Source organism: Myotis nattereri (genome assembly GCF_964212035.1).
Source record: "Myotis nattereri genome assembly, chromosome: 2".
Classification (NCBI taxonomy): domain Eukaryota; kingdom Metazoa; phylum Chordata; class Mammalia; order Chiroptera; family Vespertilionidae; genus Myotis; species Myotis nattereri.
Genome location: NC_138076.1, coordinates 172,479,880 through 172,506,282, shown reverse-complemented (window position 1 = coordinate 172,506,282; position 26,403 = coordinate 172,479,880). Strand labels below are relative to the sequence as shown.

General features: G+C 39.1%; 1 protein-coding gene and 1 pseudogene across 7 annotated transcripts in view; both read left to right on the top strand.

The window, feature by feature from the left end:
• Window positions 1–26,403, top strand: part of PPHLN1 (periphilin 1) — a 103,516-nt gene that overhangs the window by 7,544 nt on the left and 69,569 nt on the right. For 4 of the 6 annotated variants that reach the window (XM_081082832.1, XM_081082835.1, XM_081082833.1 and 1 more), the window contains 3 exons: window positions 2,739–2,830; window positions 15,037–15,201; window positions 17,951–18,012. In XM_081082832.1, the coding sequence (XP_080938958.1) occupies window positions 2,739–2,830; window positions 15,037–15,201; window positions 17,951–18,012 (319 nt within the window). The remainder of the gene's footprint in view (window positions 1–2,738; window positions 2,831–15,036; window positions 15,202–17,950; window positions 18,013–26,403) is intronic. The other 2 variants (XM_081082836.1, XM_081082837.1) reach the window with 1 other exon arrangement.
• On the top strand, window positions 1,362–1,968 carry LOC308514451 (small ribosomal subunit protein eS8-like; annotated as a pseudogene). The gene has a single exon. The product of its transcript is annotated as a small ribosomal subunit protein eS8-like (transcript).

Below are 26,403 nucleotides of genomic sequence, written 5' to 3'. Positions count from 1 at the left end.
TTCCGTCACCCGCCAGCCTAAAAACAGCCCTCAGCCCCTCACCCAGACTGGCCAGGCACCCCAGTGGGGACCCCCATCCTGATCCAGGACACCCTTCAGGGCAAACCAGCCGGCCCCCACACGTGCACCAGGCCTCTATCCTATATAGTAAAAAGGGTAATATGCCTCCCAGCACCGGGATCAGCGGAGCCGCGAGGCCTCCCGGCACTGGGATCAGCGTGACGGGGCAGTGCCCAAACCCCCTGATCGCCCTGCGGCTCTGTGTGTGATGGGGTGGGGCCACAACCTCCCTATCTGCCCTGCTCTGTTCGTGACAGGGGACGGCGCCCCAATCCCCTGATCAGCCCTGCTCTGTGCCTGATAGGGGGGCGCTCCCCAACCCCCTGATCGCCCTGCGGCTCTGTGTGTGACGGTGCGGCGCCCCAACCCCCTGATCATCCCTGCTCTGTGTGTGACAGGGTAGAGCCATAACCTCCCCATTGGCCCTGCCCTGAGTGTGACAGGGTGCGGCACCCCAACCCCCTGATCGGCCCTGCTCTGTGTGTGACAGGGGGTGGTGCCCCAACTCCCCTATCGGCCCTGCTCTGTGCGTGACAGGGGGAGCTCCCCAACCTCCTGATGGGCCCTGCTCTGTGCGTGACGGGGGAGTTCCCAACCCCCTGATGGGCCCTGCTCTGTGCGTGACAGGGTACAGAGCCCCAACCCCCTGATTGGCCTTGCTCTGTGCGTGACGGGGTGGCGCCGCAACCTCCCCATTGACCCTGCCTTGAGTGTGACAGGGGGCGGTGCCCCAACCCCCCAATCGGCCCTACCCTGAGCGTGACTGAGGGTGGCATCGCAACCTCCTGATCTGCCCTGCTCTGTGCATGACAGGGGGCGGCGCCCCAACTCCCCAATCAGCCCTGCTCTGAGCCCGACCAGGGGCTGCACCTAGGGATTGGGCCTGCCCTCTGCCACCCGGGAGCAGGCCTAAGCCAGCAGGTCGTTATCTCCCGAGGGGTCCCAGACTGCGAGAGGGCACAGGCCAGGCTGAGGGGCCCCCCCTTTTCCCCGAGTGCACAAATTTTTGTGCACTGGGTCTCTAGTAGTATTATAAAATTAAAACACATGTGATTGGCGCCAGTGAGAGCTTTATATGTATCATACATGCGCTAGTCAATGTTTATTTTTAAATTGCCAGTGTATGTCATATGTACCAGATGGTCGGACGGACGTATGGTTGGTCACTTAGCCTTTTATATATATAGATTGAAGAAAGTACCTGAAGACACAAATAAGTGGCAGCATCTGCTGTGTTCATGGATAGGGAGAATAACATCATTAAAATGTCCATACTAGCTCTTCCCAGCCTGTGCCAGGCCATGGGCATCTCTTGGGGCAACTGGCATAAGCCCTACAAGACCAGGAGCAAGAGAAAGCCCTACCAAAAGAAGCGAAAATATGAGCTGAGACACCCTGCTGCCAACACAAAGATGGAACTCTACCACATACACATAATCTGCATGTGGGGAGGCAACAAGAAGTACTGAGCCTTGAGGCGGGGTGTGGGCAACTCCTGGGGCTCCAAGTGTTTGTTGTAGATACAAAGCAAGGATTATTGATGTTGTTTACAGTGCATCCAGTAATGAACTGATCTTCACCAGGAGCTTAGTAAAGAATTGCATTGTGCTAATTGACAGGACAATGTACCCACTATGCACTGCCCCTGGGCCACAAAAAGGGGGCCAAGCTGACTTCGGAGGAGGAAGAGCTTTTAAACAAAAATCGACCAAAGAAAATTCAGAAAACCTGATCAAAGGAGAAAGAATGCCAAAATCAGCAGTCTTCTCAAGAAGCAGTTTCAGCAGGGCAAACTTCTGGCATGCATTGCTTCAAGATCAGGCCAGTGTCGCCACACAGATGATTATGTGCTAGAGGGCAAGGAGCTAGAGTTTTCTGTGGGAAATCGAGGCTTGGAAAGGCAAATAAATCCTCTTCCCTCCTATCTTAGCTCATGTAATAAAGGTGTTCGTTAAAAAAAAAAAAATTCCATACTACCTAAGGCAGTCTATAGATTCAATGCAATTCATATCAAGATACCGATGGCGTGTTTCACAAAACTAGAACAGATATTCCAAAACTTTATGTGGAACCACAAAAGACCCCAAATTGCCACAGCAATCTTGAAGATGAACAAAGTTGGAGGAATCATGCCACCTGATATCAAACTAGACTACAAGGCCATAGTAATAAAAATAGCATGGTACCAGCATATAAACAGACATATAAGTCAATGGAATAGAATAGAGAGCCCAGAAATTTCAAAATTGGAAGAAGAATTGCGTTAATCATTCTTTTTTTTCTTTTGGCCATTTACTTTTTTTTTTTTCCTTTATTTTTTTTTATTTTTATTTTTTTAAATATATTCTATTGATTTTTTACAGAGAGGAAGGGAGAGAGATAGAGAGTTAGAAACATCGATGGGAGAGAAACATCGATCAGCCGCCTCCTGCACATCTTCCACTGGGGATGTGCCCGCAACCCAGGTATATGCCCTTGACCGGAATCGAACCTGGGACCCCTCAGTCCGCAGGCCTACGCTCTATCCACTGAGCCAAACCGGTTTCGGCTTTTTTTCCTTTAGTATCTCTGGAAAATACTTGTGTTGGAAAGTAGTCATTTACTCCTTCATCTTCTCTATTATTGCCTAATAACAAAAAAAAAAATCATAATTCTTTGGTTTCTTTTTTATCCTATAGTGGCTCACAGAAGAGATGAAATGTGGTCTGAAGGACGACATGACTACGAAAGGCTTCCAAGAGAACGAGCACCTCCTCGAAATCACCCCAGTGTAAGTTCCTTCTTCATGTAGAATAATTGAAAACCTAGAGTCTAAGTCATTTTGGTACACCACAGCTAGGTCTCTTAACAAAATCTTCAAGGGCCAAAAGTTTACCATTCTAGGTTGAAATATAAATAGATTAAGCTTAAATTTTAAAAGTTAAAAGTGTGAAAGTAAAAGTCAACATTTTATTTATTTGGAAAATCCCTATTTTATATTTCCTGCTTATATTTCTAAAATGAAGGGTTTATATTTGTGAAGAAAATTTTAGGTTTAGTAAAGGTCAGTCCATCACTTCACAAAGTATTTAAGCACCTGTTCCTGTTATTGGCTGACACCTATTTTTCTATATTCTTAAAAATGTTTGCAAATTGGATATATGAAATTCTAAAGTAGGGGCACATCAAGAGCAGGCAGGCAGGCAGCTTCTGGAATGCTGTCTTACTGCTTGTCTCTGTGGCTCTGGGAGTTGGAAGTTTGAATCAGGTCTTTTCTCAAGGAGCCTGCTATTTTGCTTATTCCTATTTTCCCAGCAATATATCCAGTACATGGCATATAGTAAGGAGTTCAATGTTTATTGACTAAATATATGCACTCCACAAAATCCTATATGGAAACCCAAGGGAGGGTTTGAGGAAGGTCAAGAAGCTGTCAATCTTAAACTTTTGCACAGGCCCATTATAAGCATCAGGAGATTGGGCTTGTGGGCTTGATAGTGTATGGATATATTTGTTTATATATTAGTTGTTTATTACTTATATGTTACAAATAAATCCTATAACCCACTCAGATGGGTGGTGTTACCTTTAAAATTGTCATTTGGCCTAGGTTACAGCTTAGGTTGGGATTGATCTAAAATGATTTAAGGTGGAAAAAATGAAGAGACTTACCATATATCTTTCAGAATGAGCAGACTTAATTATTACCATATGTGATTTCTTTTTAAGTTATTATATAGACTTTATGTTTCTAATCAAAATCCCAATTTTTAAATTTTTTTCAACTTGATAAAAATATTTTATAGTTTACCTAGAACAACAAAAAAGTGATATCGATAAACATGATGTAGGACAAATGCAGGGATGGGAAAAAGGATGGTTTTAAAATTTTTTTTATTTTTTAGAACCCCCGCCTGTACAAGGATATATCCCATTACGAATTTATTTTTCAAAGTTAATTAAAAGGATTTTTGGTGGGATTATGCCACCAGTTGGATATATAGTTGGGTTTTACTTTGTTTCAGTTTTTGGGGATTGCCCTTTTTCTTTTCTAATTCTTTTTTTTTTTTTTTTAATTTAACACATTTAGATGGTTCCAAATTATAAAATAAGGTACAAAGAGGGGTAACTTATTTTATTATTTAAAAAATTATTTTATTGATATCAGAGAGGAAGGGAGAGGCAGAGATAGAAACATCAGTGATGAGAGAGAAACATTAATTGGCTGCCTTCTGTGCGTCCCCTACTGGGGATCAAGCTCACAACCCGGGCATGGGCCCTTGACCGGAATCAAACCCAGGACCTTTCAGTCTGCAGGCTGACGCTCTATCCACTGAGCCAAACCTGCCAGGGCAGGGATAACTTACTTTAAACGGTAATTTACTGTAATTTTATATTTATCTAGTGCCTGCTTACTACAAATGAAAGATTTTATGTATGAACTTCCTAATCTTCAAAGCAATACTTAGTGTTGAATGGTACAACATTTATAGAACCCCGTAGAATGTTTTTAGATACCATAAAATATAAGCAGGATTTATGTACAGGGATATAATTTCAGACAATGGGAACCACTCATGCTGAAATTATGGAAGAAGTTATGATATAAACCTTAAGTACACCATTCTGCATTATGTATGCATGCTATATTATATCATAGAACATATTGCAGTAAAAGTTGGCTTAAAAATCTATTAAGACTGGAACCAGAGAGATACGCCAGGAGGCTATTGCTAGGCAGGGGAGCTGGGGAAAAGTATTAAGATGGGATTAATCAGTTATATCAGTGTCATGAAAACCAGTTAGAAGGGCCCTCCAGTTCTTCAGTTAGATTAATGTGTGAGAATGGATTTGAGAAAGTTCATATCTAATTGTTCTCTGAAGTAAGAGGTAGCAAGATCATCTATTCAAAGTTGAGAAGGTGGAGGAACACGAGTTCAGCACTGAAGCTTTGGAGTAAACATTACAAATATCTTCTGAGTAGGAGTGTTTAATAAGATTTGCTGAGGACTTTGTGCACCGTAAGTTTTATACCTAAGAAGCCCAGATTAGAAATGAGGAAAGCAAGTTGTATTGAAGATTGCAAGTTGAGTGGTTGACCCAGGGAGATAAGGATATTGAAGGTTCTGACCCAGAGAATTATGGAGGTAATATATTATGTGATATGGACTGTTTAAGAAAGGGAGTCTATGTGATAGGGACTGTTTAAGAAAGGGAGTCAGGCAGTGAGAGGGAAGGTGGATTGAAAGAAATGAGGGGTTGAGGAACAAGAAAAGCTTAGTGAGCTTGAAGACAGGGTGTGGCAGAAAGATAAGGCAATTGGTAATTTAGAGTGTAGAGTTTTCAAGACAGAACAGTTCTGGGTGATTAATGTTCAATGTATAGTGGTGAGGAACAGAAGGCGGGTGAAGGTAATTGGCGTTGAGATCGAGAAAACTTTAAGGCTAGATTTTTGGACCAGAGATTTAGACTAGAGGCGCTAAATCCTTCCTATACATTAAAATCACCCAGGGAGCTCTTAAATATCTATGTATGGGCCCCATTTCAGATAATCTACACTAATAAAAGACAAACATGCAAATTGACCATACCTTCGCTATACCTTAAGCCACGCCCACCAGCCAATCAGTGTGACCATATGCAAATTAACCCAACCAAGATGGTGGCCGGCAGCCATGCAGCTGAAGCAAGCAGGAGGCTTGGTTGCCCCAATGATGGAGGAAGCCAGGCTTCCCGCCTGCCGCAGTGGGCTCTGAGCTCCACTCAAAGCAACAAAATTTCAATTCTAGAAGGTAAATAAACCCTAGATACCTGCTTTCATCTGTCCATGGCCACAGAGCTGGAGCGAGCAGGAGGCAGCCAAGCTTCCCGCATGTCAGCTGGCTCTGAGCTCCACTCAGGCAACAAAGTTTCAATTATAGAAGATAAATAAATCCCAGAATTAAAAAAAAAAAAAAAGGAGAGGCTGGGAGCTTTCGTCGCTGGGGGGGCTTGGCCAGCCTGAAAATGGCCCTCAGTCCCTCACCCAGACGGGCTAGGCACCCCAGTGGGGACCCCCCCACCCTAAAGGGGGTGTGGCCAGCCTGAAAACAGCCATCAGCCCCTCACCCAGGCTGGCCAAACCTCCATGGGTTGAGGATCCCCACTGGGGGGGGCTTGACCAGCCTGCAAACACCCATCAGCCCCTCACCCAGGCTGGCCAGGCACCCCATCGGGACCCCCACCCTGATCTGGGACACCCTTCAGAGCAAACCAGGCGGCCCCCACCCATGCACCAGGCCTCTATCCTATATAATAAAAGGGTAATATGCAAAATGACCCTAACTGTTGGGGTCCAGTCCCAGTAGGTCCATGGGTTCCCAAAGGTGTGGACGCAATTGGTGAAGAATAAAGGACACGGAGGCTGTGTTCGTTGATCAGCAGCCTAGCCAGGTTCTCTAGTCAGGCTCTCCAGCCAGGTTCTGTGTCTTATTGTCTTATTACATCTGTATTTATACCAGTTGATTTTAATCCTATCAATTTCTATTCTAAAGGTTAGGGCGTTTCTTATCTCCATTCCAGTGAGTAAAGATTATGTAGCTTAAGCGTGATTGTTCATAGTTAAAGTGATTAACTACCCGCCTGGCACTTAGTTAAGGGGTTTTATTCCCTCCCTAACTTCAGGGAAAAATCCCTACCTGGGGAAACAACCTTTCTCGGAGAGGTGACCTTGGTTAAAACACATAGTGCCAAGAAGGGGAGCAAACATATTAAAAACAATATGCTATATACGCCAGGTCCCTTGAAACATATGCTGTGCAGATGTTTCTCCCCTGCAGCAACTGTGTCAAGCAACAAGGATGGACCGACTTCCGGCACCTAACAGCAGAACGACTGGGAATGACTGGTCACTATGACACACACTGACCACCAGGGGGCAGACACTCAATGCAGTAGCTGCCCCCTGGTGGTCAGTGCGCTCCCACAGGGGGAGCTCTGCTTAGCCACAAGCCAGGCTGACGGCTGCCAGTACAGCAGTGGTGGTGGGAGCTTCTCCCACCTCCTCAGCAGCACTAAGGATGTCAGACTGCAGCTTAGGCCTGCTCCCCACTGGCAAGTGGACATCTCCCGAGGGCTCCCGGGCTGCCAGAGGGATGTCTGACTGCCAGCTTGGGACCGGGCCTAAGCCAGCAGGGTGATCATCCCCCAAGAGATCCCAGACTGTGAAGGACACAGGCCGGGCTGAGGACTTCCACCCCAACCCCCCCAGATGCACAAATTTTTGTGCACCGGGCCTCTAGTTAAGTCATAATTATCTGCAGGTAGGATCTGGACATCAGTGTTTAAAAGTTCAACAGGTGATTCTTATATGAAGAGTTAAGAAATGCAGATTGTTGATGAACACTGATGTCACTTATATCAGGAGTTGAAGTAAAGATCACAGGTTGATGGAAGTCCTCAATTAATGAGGACATGCAATTGGTAATTTAGAGTGTAGTAAAATCTGCACAAACCAAAAGCATTTTCTTTTTATCCACTTTTGTATATATATATGTGAAACAGAGCCTCTTTTCCTTGGTAAAATAATTTCAACAGCAGTAAGCAGAGAGATGTTTTATTTATTTATATTTTTACTTTAAAAAAAAAATCTTTATTGTTGAAAGTATTACATAGGTCCTCCTTTTCCCCCCATTAATCTCTTCCAGCCCACTCCTGTCCTCCTTCTGCCCAGACCCTCACTACCCCATTGTCTGTGTACATGGGTTATGCATATATGTTTATGAGTTCATATATGCATAACCACCCTCCCCTGCCTTTTCTCTGAGGTTCAACGGTCTGTTCAAGCTTCTATGACTCTGGGTCTATTTTTGATCATCAGTTTATTTGGTTCATTAGATTACACATATGAGTGAGATCATGAGATAAGTTTTATACCACAATTGCCCTTGATGTCATAGTAGCTATACTCAACTATCTCTAACTGCCCAATGGGAAATCTTACTTAAGTTCTCTAGCTACTTGGTTTCTCTTAGGGGGGAAGAGCATAAATTGCTTTTCTCCTTTTGAGAGCACAGAATATGCCCAGACCTTATACAGGTCTCTTTTTTTTCCTTTTTATTCCAGTAGATTGGTCTCCCCATCCCCCTAATCAGCCTCTCCTAATTTATAAATCCTTTAATATTCCCATATTCCCCCTCCTCAAGACTCAGATTCATTTTTTTCCCAGTGAACTGGGCCTTATTTTGGTTAGTAACATAAAGCCTTTCTTTTCCCTCAATATGTTACGTACTCCTTTGATGGCTCTTGGGAATTATGCCTTCTATGTTACACCTACATTTTAGTTAAATAAAACATAGGTTCTTAACCTTTTTTGTGTGCCATGGATCCCCTTAGCAGCCTGGTGAAGTATATGGAGCCCTTCTCAGAACCACTTATTTGAAGATAATAAACTATTAAAAACCAAATTTGTGATGTAGTATATGTACTTCGTTGGTAGGTCAATCAATCATTAAATATCAAGAGCTAGTGGTAGGAGTTTTATTGCAGTATTTTCAAAGTAGTGATGAGTGTAAATGATATTTTGAGATATTTGCAATAGCAATAATTTGATATAGAAATATCTGACTTCTGTTAGTGATGTCGCACAAATACTGCTATTGTGTTTGTTGCCTATATTTAGGTGAAAGAGTAATTTTATATTCACATCTGCTTTCATGGTCTCAACTGAATCCTTGGGTGAAAGTGATAAGTGACCCTAAAACTAGAAATGTAACTCAATCAAGTTATAATTTCTGACTGGATTTAATAAAAACATAGCTTAAAAGTTTTAAAATAGTTTCTTACAATGCAGAGATTATCTAATATTACCTTAAAAACTATATTGTTATATCATATTGACATGTGCAAGAATGTTCACAAGCAGCATTATCCATAATAATTCCAAAATGGCAACAATCTGAATGTCTACTAGTAGGATGGATAAATTAATTTACAACTGTACAGCAATGAGAATGAATGGAATTTTGCCAAATGCAACAGCATGTGTGAATCTCACAAGCATGATACTGAAAGAAAGAAGCCATACACAAGAGTATATTCTGTGTGTTTTCTTTTATATAATGTGTCAAAACTGGCAAAACTAGTCAGGAAAGTGGTTACATTTGGGAAGACAAAGGTAGTGACTAGGAGACAGCATGGGAAGGCTTTTGCCTTGCTAGGAATGTTCAGTTTCTTGATCTGAGTAGTAATTGCACAGTGTGATTAACTGAAGAGAATTTATCCAGGAGTGTATTTGTGATTTGTATACTTTTTTGTGTATATGTCATATCTCAATAAAAATTTCACTTAAATTTTGAAAAAGCATATTATTATTTTCTAAATATAAAATTGTAGTTAATTCTTTTAAAAGTGAGAAGCCACTATCATTAGTGCCTGGAATAGAGAAAGATAATACTCTATTTTTTATATTTGGGTTCTATACTAGAAAAGCAATTTTACTGCATTTTTTTTCTTCTCTCTTTGCCCCATTCATTCCTAATTCTGATATGTCAGAAATGTATTTAAGGAACATTGGATTGATATATAATATGACTTGAAGGGGAGACTTGAGAAGGTACCTATGACACTATTATTTTATCATTAATAAAAGCAGGAATTTTGTGGCCTCCTAGTTTTGTTGAACCTGGAAAGGCAATTGGATACTCATATATTTTGGTGCCCATATTAAATTACACTAAATTTGAGTATTGGAAAGCTTATCCTCAGTATACAACTTTATAGCTTTTAAAAATTACTTGTGTATCAATAAATTACTTATGTAAGGTGCTTGCACAGAAATTTTTATTTGGTCTTAAACTTGGGTAGATAGGATGTAAAGCTCAAAGGGGTACACTACCGAGCAGGGGTCCTCAGACTTTTTAAACAGGGGGCCAGTTCACTGTCCCTCAGACCGTTGGAGGGCCGGACTATAGTTTTAAAAAAAACTATGAACAAATTCCTATGCACATTGCACATATCTTATTTTGAAGTAAAAAAACAAATGTTTTCGGCGGGCCGCATGTGGCCCGCGGGCCGTAGTTTGAGGACCCCTGCTACAGAGAGTCTGTATATAAGTATATACATTCCTTCATTGGGAATATCTGCATTTAACTTCTAGATGTCTGTAAGGTCCTTATTTTTATACCCTCGCCGGTGTGGCTAAGTGGTTAGAGCATCGGCCCATGCTCTATCCACTGAGCCAAGGCTAGGGCAAGTGCAATGTTTTTTTAAAGTTTTTTTTCCCCAATGTGAAAATTACTACATGAAATGCAAAATCTAAGTGTTAATGTGCTTAGTTTTGATTTAGTAATATTACTGTAGAGCTGCCCTAGCAGGTGCTTAACTTTCTTGACTGACAGAATTGCAACAATAACAATCCTCACTGGAGGACATACTGGGAGGCGGGGGGGGGGGGGGGGGGGGGGGGGGGTTAGAAGTGAAAGGGAAGGGGAGGGGAAGAAAAAGAGAGAAACATTGATGGTTGGCTGCCTTCTGCACGCACATACCCCTACTGGGGATTGCACCAACAACCCAAGTATGTGCCCTGACCCAGAACTGAACTGGCAACCAAGCGGTGCACAGGATGATACTAAACCTACTGAGCCAGTCCTACTGAGCTTCCTTTTTTTTGTTGTCACTATTTTCAGAGAGATATAATCAGTTCTTGGCTACATTCTACAACAATGTGTCCTAATTTTCTGGGACAGTTCCAGTTTAATATATTTGATAAATTATCCCCAAAAGGCAATTGAATATTTCATTGAAAATTCAGCAAGTGAGCCCGCTGTAGTGGCTCAGTTGGTTGAGCATTGTCCCCTGCACTGAGAAGTTGCAGTTTCCATTCCTGTTCAGTGTATATGCCTGGGTTGCAGGTTTGATCTCAGTTCAGGGAGTGCACGGAAGGCAACCCATCTCTCTCTCTCTCTCTTTCTTTCTCTCCGCACCCCCCTCCCCCCCGCCTTTTCTCTGTAAGTATGTCCTTTAAAAAAAGAAAACTCAGCAAGCTAATTAAACCAGTAAGTGCTATAATAAAAATGCTTGTCACAAACTAGGATGGATCAGAGTGAAGAACCCTCATACTTAGAAAAGAAAAGTTTACCAGCCTGTGTAATACAATTTTTTAGTTAGATATGGTTTGTTAGGTACTTTTCTAGTAAAAAGCATGTGATGCCAAAAGTGATACAACATGGGGATAGCAAAGAAGAATATATATTATGTATGTGGTGCTTACTATGTGCCAAATGATATTCCAGATGATGGGAATAGAGCAATGAATAAGACAAAATAAGGTTTCTGTAAGTGCAATTATCAAAACTCAAGGTTAATCTTGTTTTGTCTGTGCCTTCACTGCTTTTCTCTTTCTCGGATTATTTAGAAGTAAATCCAAGATACCATATTTCAAATGCAAATAAATATTTCATTGTGTAGCTCTAACAGATAAGCATGCTAAAAGGGGGTGCTTATGCAGTAAAATTTTATTTTAAATATTTTTGTGTTAAATTGTGTGCAAAATATATTTTATTGACATTGGAGAATAAGTAATTTCAAAGAAATAATAATCCCAATAATCTGTATCCAGCCTAATAATTTCATTGAGTTCATTTTTAGTTAATTGAAAATGATCCCGTTTATCCTCAAAAACCTTTTAAGTTTTACTTTGTAAGTTCTAGTTTTTATTTTTGGTTTGTATGTCATGGTGCCATTGTTTTCTAAGATATTTCTAAAATGAAGGTTCCAAACATACCAGTCCTGAAGCCTTGTGTACTTTTGCTAGCATTTAGAGAGGAAAATTACATGTGTATAGCTTATTGTAAGATTTGTACAGGAATTTCAAAGAGTGATGATATTTTCATTCAGGTTTGGCATTGCAGGTAACGAAAAGTACTATTTGAACTTCTTTTTAAAAAATATATTTTATTGATTTTTTACAGAGAGGAAGGGAGAGGGATAGAGAGTTAGAAACATCGATGAAAGAGAAACATCAATCAGCTGCCTCCTGCACACCCCCCACTGGGGATGTGCCCGCAACCAAGGTACATGCCCTTGACTGGAATCGAACCTGGGACCCTTGAGTCCGCAGGCCGACGCTCTATCCACTGAGCCAAACCAGTCAGGGCTATTTGAACTTTTTTAGTATAAGCTTTTGAAAGAGAAATTCTGAAATCTTTGTCACTCATCATGGATTTTATTAGAAAGAAAAAGAAATCCATGAATGTTGTACCTAGATAAGGCATGAACTGTCTCTGAAAATATTTTTGCTTTGTCACAGACTCATATAGTCATCTTCATTTCCTTAAATCTTTTCATATAGCTAGGGAGTTTTCTTTAAGATTAGATGCCTGCAGTGCAGAGATGCTATAATGTACTTATATTTGAACACTTTCTCAAAACAGGAAACAGTTTGATTTTTATTGCTAGATACAAGAGCTGTTATTAGGAGTTGTTTTTCCCCCCCATTTATTATTTGGTAAAAACAATTTGTTAAATATGTAACTAAATGTGATTCTAGTTTTACTTCTTTGAAAGTTTTACCATACACATTTTATTTTTTATTTATTTTTAATTTTTTAAATTTTTATTATTTTTTAAATATATTTTATTAATTTTTTACAGAGAGGAAGGGAGAGGGATAGAGAGTTAGAAACATCGATGATAGAGAAACATCGACCAGCTGCCTCCTGCACACCTCCTACTGGGGATGTGCCCGCAACTAAGGTACATGCCCTTGACCGGAATTGAACCTGAGACCTTTCAGTCTGCAGGCCAACGCTCTATCCACTGAGCCAAATTGGTTAGGGCCCATACACATTTTAAAATCCTGAAATAATTTTCTAGTAACTGGGGGAGTTGAACAAAGGAATAGGCTGCTTAGGAAGAAGCTCTCTCTCCATTTATAGAAATGTTTAGGCATATGCACCCCACCATCCTCCAAATAAGCATGTTCCAACAAATAATATTGTGGGATGGAATTTCATGGTTTCTTAAAACTGGAGAAATCAGTAATTCTACTTTTATAACAAATTTTGAATTAACATTTTTGAATAATACGTTTTGAATTAGAAAATGTTATAATTTGTAATGTTACTAATTTTGGCTTAATGACATTTTTTGGAAGATTAACATTTGCTTAGATTTAATTGAAAGCTCTGTGGAAGATAGTGTTTAGAAGAAACTCAGTAAATTAATCTGTATACTATGTTGTTTTAATATATTTTTATTGATTTCATAGAGGAAGGGAGAAGGAGAGAGATAGAAACATCAATTATGAGAGAGAATCATTGATCGACTGCCTCCTGCACATCCCCTACTGGGAATGTGCCCGCAGCCTGGCATGTGCCCTTGACTGGAATCAAACCCAGGACCCTTCACTCCACAGGCAGACACTCTATTCACTGAGCCAAACCAGCTAGGCTGTTTAGTATGTCTGATGCAAACATATAAAATGTTTCTTATAATTTAATATCTAACATACTAAAGAAGGAAACCACTTTGGAAAAAAATTAGGTAGATATTTTAGCTGTCAGGTAGATATGAACTACTGATTTTATTTTTTCCAAGCACATTAACAAATTTCCTACCCTTTGGGAAGTTTGAATAGGATGTAATAACTTATTAACTGAATAGTTGTAGTTATCAATGCTAAGAAGTAATCTCAGAAATAGACAATTAAAAACTTTAGTGCTTCAAGTAGACTTACGTAAGTAGTAAACATTCTTTGAGCACTTAGTTTATACTATTGTGCTAAATGCTTTACAATCTGTTTTTTATTTAGCCCTCACACCAACCTCATGAGGTAGGTATTAAGCTAATTTTACAAATAATGAAACTGAGTTTTAGTAAGGTAAAGTATCCAGCTTTGACTGTTGGGCTTTATGCTTTGTTTTTTTATTTTGTTAAATTAGTTAACTTACTAGTTGATCATGTCTTACATACTGTGATAGCTTACCAGTTTCTTCCACCTCTATCTCACCCAACATTGATAGAAAGTTAGCATGAGTGCTCAGGAGCAGATTACTTACAGATATGTGCTCTGTATTTCTAGTTTTTACTGTTGATCATCATTTTTGTTCTGTTACTTCACAGCAGCTACTAATCTAAGACCAGTGTTGTTCTCCCTCTGCCCAATTTCCTAACCCCCACAAATAACCCATTCAGTTCCTAAAACGTTAAAACAGTGGTTCTCAACCTTCTGGCCCTTTAAATACAGTTCCTCATGTTGACCTAACCATAAAATTATTTTCGTTGCTACTTCATAACTGTAATTTTGCTACCGTTATGAATCGTAGTGTAAATATCTGATATGCAGGATGGTCTTAGGCGACCCCTGTGAAAGGGTTGTTCGACTGCCAAAGGGGTCACGACTCACAGGTTGAGAACCGCTGCTTTAAAACATTAACAACATATTACTTTGAAAATTCATTCAAATTTTACATTCGGTTTTCTTTTGTGTCCAAACCTATGAAGTCAAAAACTCTCCTTTGTCCAGAGCTGTGGAGAGATAGCAAAATGTTTCCTCCTGATCTTCCTACCTCAGTATTACCTCCCTATTTACTGTTGCTAATGTGTAGAAAAGTCTTGCATTTCTTATGAACAGTATACTTTAACAATAGACCAAGGATGTATGTTATCTTAAATGATTTTATTCCTAAAATTCCTCGGCAATTAGAGATTAGAGTTATTGTAACACTCTTATTTTCTGTAGTTTATTTATTATTAAAAAATATTTTTCTTTTACTTATGGTTTTCTGCATTGCTGCATGTTAAACACCTGGTTTTCTTCATTGAACGATTTTATTTCCTTTAATCCATGTGAAGGCCGTACTGTTAGTTAAATTCATGTTGTTTCATTTAAGCATTTTTGTTTGTTTATACATTTACTTTATTTGATTAAGGATAAGATCTCCTGTGCTTTGTTGAAACCTTTCCAAAACCAAAGAGAGAAATTAGTGATTGTTGTATATTTCTTTTTGTCTGTTTTAGGATGGCTACCATAGAGTAGTTAATATTGTGACAAAGAAACCACCACTGCTAGACAGACCGGGTGAAGGAAGCTACAGTAGATATTACAGTCATGTTGATTACCGAGACTATGACGAGGGCCGCAGTTTTTCTCATGATCGAAGAAGTGGTCCACCTCACAGAGGAGTATGTAAATTTACCCCATGTACTAATTGTTACTTTTTTCATAAGTTTAAAAGTCATGTAATTTTTAAAATTTATGTGACTGGTCATGAAGGCAGTTGAATAAACACTTCCTGCTTGATGCTCTGTTGAATTGCCTGCTGGAGCTGTCAAATGGGAACTGATAGTGAAGAATCTTGGGGTGCTGGACAAAGTGGGTAAGCACTCTGGAGAGCTTTATCTAAATGACATCAATTCCAACTAGCCCACATCATCAGGGATTTGCAGAAGCAGTTAAAGGTAATCTGTTCCCTTGGGACTTAGTAAGTGATGACTACGTGGTTACCATCTCTTACAAATGTGCCCACTTATGATTACTTTGCTTATTTTTAGCATGATGAAATGCTGTGGGTGAGGTTGGGTTAAGGTTGAGTCTCTGTTTCATTTTTGCTATAGTTATTATTAAAATTTATTTACTAATTCAGATTAGAAAGCACTCAAAACATCACCTTTCCCATAGTAAGCACTTTTAAAATGTTGGCTGATATCATTACTATTTTGACTGCTGTTATATCTTTTTTTGTGATCATCTTTAATATTATAAAACTATGTATTTAATGTTGCAGTAATCTGTCATTGAGCTTGATTGAAAATATTCCTTGATGCAATTTCTTCAATGTAGCTTGCATGTTTCCTCTGCTAGGCCATTTTCCTACATTATCTCTTTCCCCCCTTCCCTATTGTATAATATTGTAGTTGACAGTACCTATTCAAGCATTTCTTATGATAAAATTTGACCTTACATTTGCTGTTGGAATTAGTTTCTATACTTTTCACTTGAAGAAATGGAGGTAAGGTGACTTACCTAGGGTGGGTATACGTATGGGAGTCCAGTTCTCTCACTGCCATGTCGTGGTTGCGCTAACAATTCTATAGTGATAATGAGACTATTTAGTGTTTTCTTACGTTTGCTTTGAAAGTTTGGAGTGTTAGGGTTTCTTCTCATAGAATTAATTTTTATTTTATTTAACTTTAACATGTCATGCTCTTCCTTTAAGAAGAGGGATTCCATTTTGAAAAGTAAATATGCATTATCCCTATCCTAGAAATACTGAATATTGCCATCAGAGCCCTTATTCCAGGTAGTCTCAGGAAGAAACAATTTGATCTTTGCATAAAGTTGTTAACCCTCTTGTGAAAACCCTGTGGCCATTTGCTACTGTAGAGAGGGAATTTTGGATTCAATGGACCAATTTGTATTTGAATCCTCATGAACATGATTTTTTTCTAAAGCCTTGTAGCATAATAGTGCCTCAACAATAATTTTTTCTATTGATATAAATACTGTTTATACTGTATACAACATTTCCTCTTTAAATTCCCTTCAAACAAACAAGCCCACTCGAGATTCTTAGGACATTTATGACACTGATTCTTTTCTAGACTTCAGTCATATAATGCAAACTACTTACTTGATCCAATATTTAATTATAGCTGTTGAGTTTTTTCTTTTGTTTATATTTAATGTTGTGTAGAAAAATGATGAATAGACTTTATTTATATAAGAGCAGAGTCTGTGATGCTAAAGGAAATGAAAATGTATTTATTTAGCTGAATCATTGTTTCTGATTGTAAGTAATTCACATGTTGTATTGTTCTGTGTATCATTTTAAATTAATTGGGTGTGGATTATTATGTGTTTCTTTTTTTATGAACCTTTTTAAATGTGTCTATCTTAGAGGACACAATGTATTTGCTTTCTTTGATTAATTTCAAACTTAGTGCCACAGTTAGCTCTAACATAGCTTATCAGCAAGGGTGGTTTCTTGTTTCCAAATTTAATAGGAGGTAAGATGAGAAATGAAAACTTGAGAGAAAAGTGGGAAAGTACTAAATTTCTTATTGAGCTTGAAAATTGATGAGATAACTTGACATACGAATAAAATGAAAGGCCAAGAAACATCTACTTAATTAAATTTAAATTGAGCCTTTGTTCTTGAACAGCCCTTAGCTATTGTTATGTTGATATATATGTCCTTGGCATTAAGACTGTTAGGGCCTACCAGATAAATATTTAAGCATTTTCATTGAAATAAATGTACCACAGATTCTCAGTTTATTACTAATTTAGTTGTTGAAATGGATGATTTGTATATTTTTTATTTTATGCTTTTTAGCCTCAGAGAAATTTTTTTTTCTGTTTATCAGATGATTTATTCACTTGATTCTTAGATTCACTTGTTGATAGATGCATATTTGTTGTTCATAATTTGTATCTTTACCTTTTTCTTCTTCTTCCTCTTCTTAAAGGATACCTTTCAGCATTTCATATAATACTGGTTTGGTGGTGATGAACTCCTTTAGCTTTTCCTTATCTGTGAAGCTCTTTTTTTTTTTAATTAATTAATTTATTTTTTTATTGCTTAAAGTATTACAAAGGGTATTACATATGTGTCCATTTTTTCCCCCCCGCCCTTGACAGTCCCCTAGCCTCCCCTATCCTCCAGTGTCTTTTGTCCATTGGTTATGCTTATATGCATGCATACAAGTCCTTTGGTTGATCTCTTACCCCCCTCCCTCCTGCCCCCCAACTCTCCCCGGCCTTCCCGCTGCAGTTTGACAATCTGTTTGATAGCCTCAGAGAAATTTAGAAAGGTGTTTTGTCTTCATATTATTTTGGTCTTAGAGACTAGGTTCCTAGTACTACTGTTAGATATATTCTATGTGATCAAAATAACACAAATAAATATCTAAGTAACTTTTTATTTTACAGGATGAATCTAACTATAAATGGACAAGAGATGATCATTCTGGAAGTCGTCAGCCTGAATACAGGTAAAAAGATGAAATTAATAACATAACTACTTTGATACTTGACTCACGAGATATAGTAGGTCCTTGGGTTACATCGAAGATTCGTTCCTATGGCGCGACATAACACGATTTTTGCTGTAAGTTGGAACCCACCTACATAAGCACCTACGTCACTCACATGGAGCACATACACAGCAGTAATGAAGTGAAACAGTAAAAAAAATTAAAAGAAAGATAACAACTCCTGACCTTTACTTGTGGTAAATAAATAAATAAAAACATAAAGCATATATGTACATACAGCGAAATGATGGAACTTTTTTTTTTTTTTTATAAATAAACTAGAGGCCCTGTGCATGAAAATTCATGCACTGGAGGGGGCTGTCCCACAGCCTGGCCTGCCCCCTCTCACAGTCCGGGAGCCCTCAGGGGCAGGAGGCGACCCAGCGATCAGGGGAAGGCGATGCCCCATCATGACACCTCTGCTGCTGCCACTGTTGGCAGCGCAAGCCTCAGCCGGCCCTGGTTACCTGAGTCTCAGGTGGCCCTGGGCGGCTGGGCAGCCAACATCTGAAGCTTGCCTGCACCTTGGGCTGGCCCTGGGCGGCTCGGGGACTGAGGGGATTGGGGGACTCTGGAGGCAGGCGTGAGGAGCGCCCCTGCTGCTCCAGTGGGGCTGAGGGGACTGGGTGCTGCCATCTTGTGGCTCTGGGCGCCACCATCTTTGAGGGTGTGGCAGTCAGTTAGCATATTTCCTCCTTATTGGCTGTGGGCGCCGCCATCTTTGCGATGGTGTGATGGTCAATTAACATATTCCTCCTTTATTAGATAGGATGGGAGATGGTGACGTAACCACGAAACGACATACGTCGAGTCTGATGTAACTCGAGGACTGTCTGTATCAAACCTCAAGGGGCTTCTGCTCAAGGTGGCAGTGTAGATAAATGCGGTACTCCTATTCTTCCACAACCACATCAAAATTACAAGTAAACTACAGAATGAGCATCATTCAGAATAGCCTGAAATCTATCTAGCTGAACAAAAATTCTATAACTAAGGATATAAAGAAGAAGCCAAATTGAGACTGGTGGTAGGGACAGAGACACAGAATTGGCTGGTTCCATGCCACATGTGGTGGTTAAAAATCGGGAGGCTCCCACTAAGGAACGAGGGGTTCTGTCCCACACACTAAGGAACAAGGGGTTCTGTCCCACACCAGGATTCACCTGCCAGGGTTCCAGTGCCCAGAAAAGTAAAAACCAGTGGGGATTGTTTCTTAGCAAAGCTCTCATTTAGAATTGAAGGTCAGATAAAGGTCTTCCCAGACAAGAAAAAGGAAAAAGCTAAAGGAATTCATCACCACCAGTAAGACATAGTAAACAGTTTTTAAGAAGAAGAAGAAAAAGATAAAAAAATATGAATGCCTTGGCTAGGTGGCTCAGTTAGTTGGAGCATTGTCCTGCACACCAAACGGTTGTGGGTTTGATTCCTGATCAGGGCACATACCTAGGTTGTGGGTTTGATCCTTGGTTGGGGTGTGTATGGGAGACAACCGATTGATGTTTTTTTCACATCAATGTTTCTCCCTCCCTCTCTTAAAATCAATAAAATATATCCTTAATTAAGGATACAGTAAATTATATGAATAATGGTGTTAAATACATACTTATCAACAATTACTTTAAATGCAAATAAATAGATTAAATGCTCCAATCAAAAGACATATAGTGTCTAAATGGTTAAAAAAAAAAGACCCTTACATATGCTATCTGCAAGGGACTTGCTTCAGATGGAAAGACACACACAGACTAAAAGTAAAGGAATGGAAAAAGATATTTCATGAAACTGCAGCGGGAAGGCCGGGGAGGGTTGGGGGGCAGGAGGTAGGGGGTGTAAGAGATCAACTAAAGGACTTGTGTGCATGCATATAAGCATAACCAGTGGACATAAGACATTGGGGGATAGGGGAGGCTAGGGGACTGTCTGGGGCGGGGGGATAAAATGGACACATATGTAATACCCTTTGTAATACTTTAAGCAATAAATTAAAAAAAAACAAAAAACACAAAACTATGGTAGCACCCAGGTGGTCTTCCTTAGTGGTTAGAGCATCATCCCAAGCACTGAAGGGTCATGGGTTCAATTCCAGGTTAGGGCACATTCTCAGATTGCAGGTTTGGTCCCCAGTTCGGGTGTGTGCATGAGGTAACCAGTCAGTGTTTCTCCACACATCCTAGTCACATAGGTGGACTATATTTCCCAGCCTTCCTTCCATCTAGATGTGGCCATATGATTAATTTATCTCCAGTAAAGTGTAAACAGGAGTTCTGCTTCTACATGTATTCTTCCACGCACATTGACCTTTTCCCATGTTGCAGGGTGGGTCCTGGAATGGAATGACAGCAGACCCGTGGCCTTGGAAGCCACATGTTGAAATAGAGTGGTCAGCCTCGGTTTCTGGATGATTGCATGGAGTCTCTCACCCTGGCATGCCTGCCCTAGACTGTTTGATGGTAGCTAGACTTCTTTTGTGTAGTGACTGAACCCTGCATTTTTGGGTATTTTTGTTATAGCAATTTAAGCTTATTTTATCTCTGTAACAATACTCAGTGTTTTATCTCTTCGTCCATATCTCATGCCTAGAATACTTTTAAGTGTAAAGATGTGGTTTTGTGGAAAGGGCTCTGGACTTGGTCATCAAACTTCTAATCACAACTCTGCTGCAAGACATTTATTTTTGTGGGTAGTGTAAAATAAAAGGTAATATGAGAACTCCCTTCACTTAAGTCACAGCACCCTAGTTCTAAAGTTTCTAAAAAAAGATATCTGAGGTTTAAATTTATTCTTAAGTTTTCCCTACTAGCTGCTTTTTCAAATGATTCCCAGTCTTAATTCCTTTTTGAAGTTCATGTTGACTAGAAATGAAGTAGTCAGTATTTTGTGTGGAATATTTGTGTTGGATGTGCAAAGGAAAGAAAAATGAGGTCTCAGATAAGTGAAATGCTGTCTTTCTCCCCTTTCCTCTCTCCTCTTACATTCCCTGCCTCCTACTTTAATTGAATTTTACTCTTAACTGGTAAAGATATGTCTGCTTAAAGTGACTGATGTCATGGGCTGAAATTACCTTGAGGGGATGCATATTAATAGGTGAGAATTCTGAGCTTTATAAATCGGCTTTCGCAACCAACATCCGAGGTAAATATAGTGCAGATAGTTTCAAGACTATATTCTGAGGAACTGTGCATTATAGGGCATTAGTTCTTCCCATCTTCCATTCTCCAGGTAACTTTGCCTCCTGTGTGTATCCAGCATTATGGCTGAAATGTTTGTGATACAGCTGAAGATGCTGTCCCAACTCTTAAACTGTTTTTTTGAAAATAAAAAACATTAGTTCAGTTAAGCATGGCTTTAAAAAAAATCTTTATAGTAAGAATTCCAGTTATACTGTTATTTATATTTCTTCAAAGGCTCTTTTTGATTTCCTGATAATTAATTGTATTTAACCCATTATATCGTGCATTTATCCTCATTTTCAACATAGCTAAAAACATTATGGTTTGAAGACGTTAGATGTAGGTATTCTTGTGTAAATGGAACTTTGCAGTAGTCACAGTGCAAAGTTTCTACCCTCTGATTTTTGAAATGGCATTAAAAATGTGCCCCAGTTTCCACTATCCTATTGCTATTTAGCATGTTTCAGGGTAATTGTTAAAATAAACAAAATTCTTTCTTTAAAATTAGGATGATACTTGCATAAAGAAAGTTATACTAGTTGCTGTTGATTGAATTTTATAGATAATCATGAGTGTTGGGACTAATACATTTTTTTTTTTTAATCCTCATCCTGGGATTGTTTTTCATTGATTCTAGGGAGACGGAAGGAAGGAGAGAGAAGCATTGATGTGAGAGAGAAACATCGATCAGTTGTCTCCCATATACACCCCAATTGGGGATTGAACCCACAACCTGGGTATGTCCCCTGACTGGGAATCGAACCCACGACCCTTCAGTACATAGGATGATGCTCTAACCAACTCTACCACACTGGCCAAGGAGGGACTAACACATTTTAAAACATACATATATATTTTTATTGATATCAGAGAGGAAGGGAGAGAGAGAGAGAAACATCAATGATGAGAGAAAATCATTGATTGGCTGCCCCTTGCACGCCCCATTTTGGGGATCGAGCCCGCAACCTGGGCATATGCCATTGGCCAGAATCGAACCCGGGACCCTTCAGTCCAGAGGCTGATTCTCTATCCACAGAGCAAAACCAGCTAGGGTAGGACTAACACATTTTAAAAATAAAAATAGCATGCATAAAGTTGTGATATTTGTATCAATTAATTGATAATTTCCCTTTTAATTTTTTTTGGGAAACCAATAATCTATAGAGGTTTTCATGTTTTGCACTTTAAATACTCAATGACAGTCGTTTATGTGGCTTTGTTTTAGTTTGTACAGTTTTTCTGGAAACAGTTCTATATTTAAGAATGTCTAGCTTAAATTTATTTTACTTCTGTGATTTTAGTTGTTGTTTTTTGTTAAAATGGGATTTTACATCTGAAATAAATTTAAGGAATCTTAATGATCAGGAAAACAGAAACGTCTGAGCATTTCAAACGGAGGGTTAGAGTCACTAGCAATCCAAGGTTACCTTAAGGAATTTAGGTCATGAAGCCAGGCTAGTCTATTTCCAGTTTACCCTGCACTTTTGTGGCCCTTTGGGGTTTCAACCCTCCTTCCCTGGTAAGATCTGGACTCTATTTTTATATTATAATCCTTTGAAGCTATCAAAATTATTTCTCAACTTTTCATCCTCTCAGCTGCTGCTTCAGAAATTGGCAGATACATATAGGGAAAAGCAGCCTCTTAAAAGATAAGCCCAGCTCTCCGGGCTTTCTATCTACTCTTCTTATTGATTCCATAGTTCTTTACTGAATTCTTAGCTCTGATGACTCTGAGCAGTTTGCTAAAAAATAATTTGGTTTTCTACATTTTTTTTTTTTTTTAGCTGTCAACTTAGTTCTTAATTTTTGGATGTAGAGGTATTTCTTTTTTCTTGTTTTTAAAATTTATTTTTATTGATTTCAGAGAGAAAGGGAGAGGGAGAGGGAGAGAGAAACATCAATGATAAGAGAGAATCATTGATTGACTGCCTCCTGCATGCCCCTACCGTGGATCCAGTCCACAACTTGGATGTGTGCCCTGACCAGTAATTGAGCCGTGATCTCCTGTTTCATACATAGGTCGATGCTCAACCACTGAGCCACGCTGGCCAGGCTAGAAGTATTCTTGAATGTAATAGTGGTGTTTTGTTGAAGTAGCAGAAATTGAGGTGAGCCTTGAGGTAATGGTATCTTTGGCTTGAACTTTATGAAATATAAATATTTTATTTATTTATTTTAAATGTAGTAATTAGTAATAATCTTTTACTTATTGATTGATTGACTGATTTCAGAGAGGAAGGGAGATAGAAATGTCAGTGATGCTAGAGAATCATTGATTGGCTGCTTCCTGCATGCCCTGTACTGGGCATGTGCCCTGACTGGGAATTGAACCCAGGACCCTTCAGTCCACAGGCCAACGCTCTGTCCACTGAGCCAAACCAGGGCTAAATACTTTTTAAAAATATAAAAAATTTAATAGAAAATGTCTGTTAAATGTGGAGTATAGAATTAAAACCATGAGTGAGTGCACAGAAGGACAATGGAAGACTTAAATTTTTCTACTAATAACCATTTTGTGTTTATTTGTTCATTAGTCATTTGATAGTGTTTAGTTGCATTGATATAGTAGCAGACTCCAAAGATTTAAGAAAAACTATGGGAGAAAAACAATATTTTTTATTATCAAGTGTTATTTTTTAATGTTTTATTTATAAAAGGTTGTAAATCTGTTTACTGACTTTTCCTATAGAGTGGGTAAAAAGAATCATAATACTTGGAAGTGATGTTGAAGGTTAAGAGTTGCTGTGTTAAGATAGCATTTTTCTGAATAATGGGAAAATAAATAGCAAAAATATAGGAAGTGGCATGATTTCTTGGAAGATTTGCCTTTGCAGACAGATTATCCTGAATTGGAGGAACCTAATCACGTTGCACTGATTTCTTAGTGATCCTCTGGGAAGCTGACCTAACACCAGGTGATGGTAGCTGAAATTGACAAGGCTGACTTATTTTGGGCTTGTCATATAATGCTATGCTACTTGTGTGTTCTAAAGAAATCATTAAAATGTACTAATGATTTTCTGACAATAGTTGGTCTCACAATTTGTGTTTTCTTAAAATAAATATTAATGAAAATTATTTTCTCAAAGATAAAAAGTTCTGTTCATTTTCTTTAAAAAATCCTTTCAGGTCATGTTAAATAAGGAATGATATTTTTTCTATATCACGTTTTTAGAAGAAAATTGGCACCTTTCTTTTTAGTAAACATACATAAAGTACACAAATCAAGGTATACAGCTCAATGAATTACCGTAAGTGTAACCACAATTTGGTTAAGAAATAGAACATTACTTGTATCCAGAAGCTTCTTTATACCCCTGCTCAATTACTTTCCACTTCTTCCCCATAGGTGATCATTATTCTCACAAAGCAATCACAAGGCAATATTAATAGTCAATGGGAAAAATTACATTTGTGACTTTTACAATTTTTTGTCAAAACAAACTCTGTCAATTAGAAATGTACAGGGAAATGAAAAAAAAGGTAAACCTAAATACTCATTTAGTGCACTGTAATTTAACACATTAGAAACAATGAGAGTTAGAGTTTTATTTCTTTGTAAAAAGCTTATTAGAGTGGTGCCATCTCATTTTATAACTTAAGATACAGAACAAACATCTTTTTTATGTCTTGGCGAATTGCCATACTGCATTCTAAGATTGCATCAATTTCCAACATTTATCTTTGTCTTTTCATTGTGAAATACCTCTGAGAGCTCCTTTAATGTGAAGAATTTTGTTAGTTTCTCTTCCGCTGGCACATTTCATTCTTTTGGTCACGGTCTTTTTTGTTAATCCTTACCTGACGTTTCCTATTATTTCCCTTTTATTTTTCAAGGGAATCACTTTTCCATTGATTTTTATTATTTTTTAAAATATATTTATTTTATAGTAATTTGCTTCTTCTACATACCATTTTTAAAAATATGTTTTTATTGATTTCAGAGAGGAAGGGAGAGGGGGAGAGAGAGATGGAAACATCAGTGATGTGAGAGAATCATTGATCAGCTGCCTCCTGCATGCCCCTCACTGGGGATTGAGCCTACAACCTGAGCATGTGCCCTTGATTGGAATTGAACCTGGGATCCTTCAGTCCGCAGGCCGATGCTCTATCCACTGAGCCAAACTGGCTAGGGCTCCATTGATTTTTAGAGAAAGTGGAAGTGAGGGGGAGAGATAAAGAGAAAGAAACATCGATGTAAGAGAGACACATCGATTGGTTGCCTCCCACAGGTGCCCTGGAGATTGAGCATGTAACAGGTACATGCCCTTAACTGGAATTGAACCCTGACCCTTCAGTTCTCAGGCTCTATCCACTGAGCCAAACTGGCTGGAGCTCACTTTCGTCTTTTACGTCAATAAGTTTGCCTTCAGTAGTTGCCTCAGGGTACAGTATCTTGAAGGTAAACACTGTCAACATTCTCATAGTTAACTATTTTTTCTGTAATTCTGTTTATGTTCAGTTTGAATTGTACTCCTATCGTTATCACTTTTGAATTTCTTGGCTGCACTTTTGTACCCCACCAGCTGTACAGTCAAAAATCTCCTATCTTCAGACATTGATTGCCACATATCCCCATTTACACCACCCTGTCCTCCTCCTTGTACTTGCTGATAAGTTTCCAGGATCCCATTCCTTCTTCCTTGATGATTATAATTTCTGGCTCACAGTCTTTCCCTCCATTCCTCTCTATCCTGATTTGATGATAACCTTTAACACTAGGTCAGGATTGGTCTTACGTTTTTCGGCTCTTATCTTTAGCATGGTCAAATCCTAGAATCATCCCTGGGAATTGTTCTGCCGCTTTCATGGGATCTGAGTTTCTGCTTTTGACTTATAGATATCATCCTCATATACAGTGCTTACATGTTAGTGAGATTCTCTATTTGGAGAACCTTCTCAGGTTTGTGTGCATGAGAATCACCTGGAGGGTCTTGTTAAAGCCCAGAATCCTGGTCTCACAGAAATTCTGATTCAGTAGGTGTGATTTGATGCCCGTTAATGGGCATTTCTATCACCTTCCCAGGTAATGCTGATGCAGGCCTGGGGACTGCATTTTGAGGAACACTTTCCCTCAAAGGGTAAAGGTCAAAACTTTCCACTCTGCCTCAAGCTTCTTTCACATTCTTACTTTGTTTACTTCCTATTAATGACTTCTAGAATTACTTTACTGAGATTA